Raw genomic sequence first — 6,294 nt, 5'->3', positions numbered from 1 at the left:
TCCCCGCTTATCTCATGTATATTATTATAATTATTGCAGTCCAATGAAAAAGCAGACATTTTTTTAACTAACCAAATTCAACAGTTTTCTGTTTCTGTCTAAAAACGGAAGACACACGAGGTTTGGAAATTCACATCTTTCCATTGGACAGCAACACACGCGTACCTCGCATTTGATTTATTTTAAACATGTGACTACGACACGCTTGAACTGTATGGAGAAAAATACATTTTGCCACTTGTGATTTATGTATTTTGGCAAGTGGCTCAGTTGAGTTTTTTTTTTTTTTAAATGTGAAATGGGACACACCTTTTCCACTTGTGCATGATTTTTATTTTGCTTTTTTTGCCCCCCCCCCCCCCCCGCTATGTAACAAGAAGGCCAACGAAGCCCAGAAGACAAAATAAAAACCAGTGTTGACTCGTCGACTTCTGTACACGTGACCAGTGACGCAAACCGCCACAGTTTACAATAATGTACAGTATCCCGACACGATCAGATTTACACGAAAAACAAAGAGATAAAATAAACTGTTTACTTTACATTTGTAACCCAGGTGCCTGACGCGAGAATCAAACCCGGATCCAACTACTGTACTCGAATCATTTTGGTGCTGTGCAAATACGCTCTCCTCCACGCCGCCGCGTCACGCCGCAAGCTTTTTGCCTTTTCGGTTCGTTCCCGGCGAGTTCGCCGGACCCCCGCGGCCTTCCACCCCCGCTCCGCGCTCGAGTCGCGGATACGACGGCGGGAACGGTGAAAGCGCGACGAAGAGACGGCTCGTCCCCCGTCGCCCGACTGCTGGGATCGAATGTGTATGAGATTTTCTCTTTAGACCAAGAAGAAAAAAAAAAAAAACAAGAGGAAAAAAATAGATGCACAATAATAACGATAATAATTCAAAGAAAAAACATCCGGCAGAAGAGGAGCGAACTGGGTCGAGTGAGAGCTGAGGCGGCTTCGTTAAAGTCTGTCAAAACTGCTCAGACCGGAGCAGAGGGAGGAAGACAACAGGAAGAGTCTGTGAGAAGTCAAAAAGAATGAAAAGAAAAAAAAATACATTTTTTTTCCTTGTCTTGCATCGTGTCTTTCCTTCGTCTCGTTTGCGATGCTATAAATATAAATAAAAAAAAAAAGGGGCGACACGGCGGTGAAACGGGAAGCGGAAGAACAAATTGGGCACGGAGACGTTGAAGGTTTCCGCGTCACGTGACCGGGAAAGAAAACTGCAGACATGCTGGAGTCTCTTCCTCGCGATATGCTGAAGCCGGAAGAGTCCGCTTCTGATGGCTTGGCTTACTCCCGACACTGAGAACCTGAACCGTTTTGGACTTGGGTCACGCCGGGCTCGCCCACGGTTTCTCCTCTGATAAAACCGTCGTACTTTTTCCCCCTCTCCCGGGTCTCGTCCGCACGGAGCAACGGTGACAAATCCCTGATTCAGGAATTGTTTTTGTTTCCCGCTTCTTTAAAAAGATCTCGCGGCGGCGCGGAGTTAAATAAGGACTCGTCCGAGGTGACGACGGCATCGGGGCGCCCGCCTCGCGAGTCGCTGACAAGGAAGCGGCCGGATCCGGCGGTCTGTAGACGGCGCTTGTGAGGCTAGTGGGGGCGGGACTGGGCCAGCATCTTGAGCCGGGATTGGTCGATGACATCCAGCAGATTTTTGGCGTCCACCGCCAGGGCGTGAGCGGCGGTCAGCATCTGCTTCTTGTAGTCTTGCTGGAGACTGAACACGATAAAAAATAAAAACATTTCCAAATAAGATATCAACTATCTCATCGTTTTAGCAACATATTTCAAAACGTTATACCGTAATTCCCGGCCTACAGAGCGCACCTGCTTCTACGCCTCACCTGGTACACTTGTAAAGGAAATACCATTGAGTACTTGTACGACGAGGGCCGTGAGGACTCGGGAAACCGTTAACGTTTAACGATGGTGGTTTGAATGCCCTCCATCCACATATACTTTAAATCGCCATATCCTTTATATTTGTTAATACAGGTAGTATGTGATTTGTGTACTTCATGTGCTCACTGCGTTTATTGTGATTGCGTCTACTTTTTGATGATCTGCAGCCCGTCGGGCAGCACATTATTGTGCTACCTGTTGGCCTGACCCAAGCCTGGATCACGTCCGGAAGGGCATCCGGCGTAAAACTGTGCCAAACATATATGAGCGTTCATCATACAAATTCAAAAGAATAGGCCGCGGTCGTGTAAAAGCCGCAAGCGCACACATTGAAAGTGACATTGAAACACGAGATATTAGCCTTAGCGTTAGCGCGACATTGAAACACGAAATATTTTACAAAGAAAGACGGTACACAGTTTATCGCTACCATTTGCGCGGCATTGAAACGCAAGATATTTACAAAGAAAGATGGTAGACTGAGAGTTTATCGCTAGCGCCGCCACGCTGTCGCTAACAGGGCCGGTTAAAAAAAAAAAACCATAATGGTAAAAATCACTGAGACACGGCAGTAACACGCAAGCACAGCGCCAACAGGGCCGGACCGGTAAAAGTCACTTCCTCGGCACATGCATTCCACCGGTCTCACTCTTACCTTTTCCGCTCGAGTGCCCCCTTGTGGGCGTGAGAACAAAATGTACAAATTAGCCACATTGGGTCATAAACCGCAGGATTGAAAGCATGTGAAAAAAGTCGCGTCTTATCGGCCAAAAATTACAGTACCTTTATTTCTTGGTATAAAACGAGAACTTATCCCAAAAACAATACCCGCACAGATTTCTTCTGATTTTTAATGACATGTAACATTTATCGTGACTTCAATTGAAACATACAGCCACAGAAAAGAAACCGTAGTAGTATTGGACTTTGATACCCGTACAGAAATAATATCCCCGGAAATACACGAAACGTCAGTAAAAGTAGTGGAACACTCACTTGATTATTTGATTTATATTCATGAAAATCTCCCCCCGGCCCAATTATTCGTTGTATATTGCGGCGTTAAGGGCCCCACCTGGTCATCACGTACTGCTGCGCTAACTTCATTTTCCCAATCAACTCCGCCAAGTCGGAGTTCAAAAGCTTTTGCGCCATCTCGATCTGCGAAATAACAAAGACAAAAAAAAGAGAGCCACAAGAATGACGATGACGCAGAGATCGCGGTCGTCTCTGCACGGGGCCCGTCGTTTACCTCTCGGTGCGTGCTGGCCGGAAGTTGCGGCAGCGTCTCGTCAACTGTGGCCAGCAGCGTCCTCAATGCGAGGCCCACATCCTGAAAACGGGAAACCACAAAATCTTTTCACCGTGACTCGCGCGCTTCGGATAAATACGATGATGTCGAACCGGCAGTTCTTATTTATCAGACACCGAGGGCCTCGTCCCAAAAAAAAAAAAAAGGTTTGCAAGGGAATGCACCATTTTGCTGATATTATACAGTTTTATGCTGAATATGAATCTGTCAGAAAAGGACGGAAAAAGCCGATCAGGGGCGTGACGTAGGACGTCGTGACAACACCACGGATCCCGTCGGAATACACCGTAAGAACGCCGATGAATTTTCCGATAATTCGAGCGATGAACGTTATTTTGAAGGGTCCCACGAAGGCGGCGAGGAATACGAGGTTATCAATTTGAGCCAGTTAGACGGCACGGACGTTGGAATTCAGACGAAGAAGAAGCCGACACAGCAGTCAGACCCATCGTGGAGGAAATGGAAACATCGACTGGGAAGCGTTCGGGAAGTTCTTCTTTGGTTTAGTTGGCCATAAACTGATCAATAGTAAAGGCTTCGAAATCCTGCATGTATAGATGAAGTTTTCGGTCTTGTTTTGAAATGATGCAAATTGTGAAATTTGCATAAATTTGCACAAATTTGGTACGCGACAACAACTGTGCGTGTAAAATGCTTATTATTCCCCCAAAACACACAAAGGTCGGTAACGTAGTCCAAGTTGGTATATTTTCACAAATTAGTAACAGTATTATATAGAGATGAAAGTGGACTTTTGTGAAAATTCCTGCAAATACAAATATGAGCACTACGGGGCTCCGGGGGCACGCCCCCACTGGGAAATTTTTGAAATAAATGGATGGCGGTGGTGCATTCTGGCGATATCTGTGAACAAAATTCAGACAAATATTGAAATTAAAATTTCTAAGTCCTGACCAGAAAAAAAAAAAAAAAAAAAATTGGGCAGAAGTTCCCCCCAGGGCCAAGCCCAGATATTTTTGCCCCCCATCCCCTTATCACTTGATAGCACAAAATCACATTTGTCATTAAAAGATGCCATCTTATCTCAAGACAAATGAATTAAGTGAACTATTCAATAAAAAGACATGTAAAATTGTCCTTTTCCCCCCATTATACATATTAAAGTATAGATACAGAATATATACGAAAATATATCCTAGAATTTCTACACCGTACAGCAAAACATGTTAAAGAAGTTGATCTGTAGTAATTACTATTAACGTTTAAGTCTCAAACTTGTTACGTCGCGTTGGACCGATACACTCGACCACATCGCTCACTATCTTGGATATAGATCTTGTAATACTAACAGTATAATCAAATAAAAAAATAAATGACAACTTTTCCATCCACTCATGTAAGCAACATTTTTCAAATGTTACAAAAACACAAAATATCTATTTAGCAATAGAATTTGGAAGCTTCTGAATGATCTGAGAGCCGCGTGGAAGCAATAACGTGCCGCCGGGATTTGAATTTGAAATGCCACAGAAAACAGGATTTACGGAACGTCACGTGACTAAGAAAGCTTAACTGCGATTGGCTGGCTGTTCGGTTGTGACCCGGAGTAACCCCGCCTGGTGGCACGGACGGTGAATTTCAGACAGCGAATTGCAGCGGGTTGAATTGTTAACATTGAAAAGTTGCACTGAAATACAACTATTGAAAATGTGATCACTTTATATTTCAAATTCAAAGCCTGTTGGCACATATTTACTTCCCGTAGAGCTGGTCACACGAAGGGGTCATGTCGTATTGTGACAAAACCGCTTTTAATTCTGCATTTTCACTCGACATTCCGGGATATTGTAAGAATTGCTGCTGTCCCAAGTTTTAAACCACGTTATGCGGGATTGGCACACACCCTACCCGACGATTTGGAATCTTCGCAAAACACCTCAACCGCAGTAAATTATGCAAAACTGGACCGACAGCGTGCAGTCTGTTGGCGTCAAAACACTTTTCTGGATTTGGGCAAACCAGCTTTCGAAAACAACATCGTTTATCTGCGTTACCTTGACCATGGGGACGTACTCCTCGGGAGGAGCCGGCTGAATCTTGCTGGACATCTCGATCACGGCTTTGACCAGGCCCGTCACGTTCTCGTACACCTTGTCGTTGGAGCGGTCCAGGTTGGCCGTGGGAGGGGGGCTGATCTCTTGGGGCTGCAGCTGAGCCAAGACGAGCACAAACATCCATCGGCGACGGAACGCAACGGGAACCGCGACAAAACGAGGACACGACACAGACGAGATGTACGACGTTCTCATTCGGCGGATGTTGTGCAGGTGGACGAACGCTACGGACGCCAAACGGGAAGCAACTCATGAGTGATGATGAAAATCCGAAAGATGAGCATCAGACTTGTTGGATTAAAACAAAAAGTCAAGTTCTACCAAAACGATCCAGTTCTATAGGCGGTACGTTGCGTCACAAAGGCTGGAAATTATATTGGAGATGTTGGCTGTCAATATCACTATTGAATAAAATACCGTTTGGGGGGGGGGGGCTTAATCCCTTTTTTGCCCGTTTTGTCCAAACTTTATGGACAAAACGGGTGACAGCTGCAACGCACAGCGAGTGTTTAAATCAAACCCAAAAACTCAATAAATTTAAATAACGATATGAATGGAGATATGACATATGTTCATGCCACTCTGCTAACCTCAAACAACAATCCTCACATAGTTATGCGCGCTTCTTCCAAACGGCCACAAGGTGTCAGTAAGACACACAAATCTACAATACAATTCTGAAGCAGATTCCCATTCGGAATTTTCAAATTGACTCATTATTTCTACGTACATCCTTGTTCTCGAAATCAGACAACTTTCAAAAAGCCTGATTCTTAGAGCCGCTATTCAGTGAAATATTTTCAGGATGAAAACAGATATGCAAATAAATGATAACCTTGCACAACAAGACGGCAGGCGGGGACTGATTATGCCTACAGGAAAATCTAATAGGGCAATAAAAACCTGCTCATAATGCAGTTGCTACTCTTTGCAGTTGTGTGATTACATTTTTTTTTTTTTTTTACTATATTGTTGGTAAAAGCTGATATTGGT

The 6,294-nt window shown here is 44.5% G+C and overlaps 1 protein-coding gene across 1 annotated transcript in view; it reads right to left on the bottom strand.

The window, feature by feature from the left end:
- Positions 1-359: 359 nt before the first annotated feature.
- Positions 360-6,294, bottom strand: part of LOC133500276 (focal adhesion kinase 1-like) — a 62,534-nt gene continuing 56,599 nt past the window's right edge. The window contains exons 31-34 of the mRNA XM_061818773.1: positions 5,242-5,397; positions 3,167-3,247; positions 2,990-3,075; positions 360-1,729 (exon numbers count right to left, since the gene is read on the bottom strand). Of these exons, the coding sequence (XP_061674757.1) occupies positions 1,603-1,729; positions 2,990-3,075; positions 3,167-3,247; positions 5,242-5,397 (450 nt within the window). The 3' untranslated portion in view covers positions 360-1,602. The remainder of the gene's footprint in view (positions 1,730-2,989; positions 3,076-3,166; positions 3,248-5,241; positions 5,398-6,294) is intronic.

Source organism: Syngnathoides biaculeatus, chromosome 5, assembly GCF_019802595.1.
Source record: "Syngnathoides biaculeatus isolate LvHL_M chromosome 5, ASM1980259v1, whole genome shotgun sequence".
Lineage (NCBI taxonomy): Eukaryota > Metazoa > Chordata > Actinopteri > Syngnathiformes > Syngnathidae > Syngnathoides > Syngnathoides biaculeatus.
This window is presented reverse-complemented; position numbering and strand designations above follow the sequence as displayed.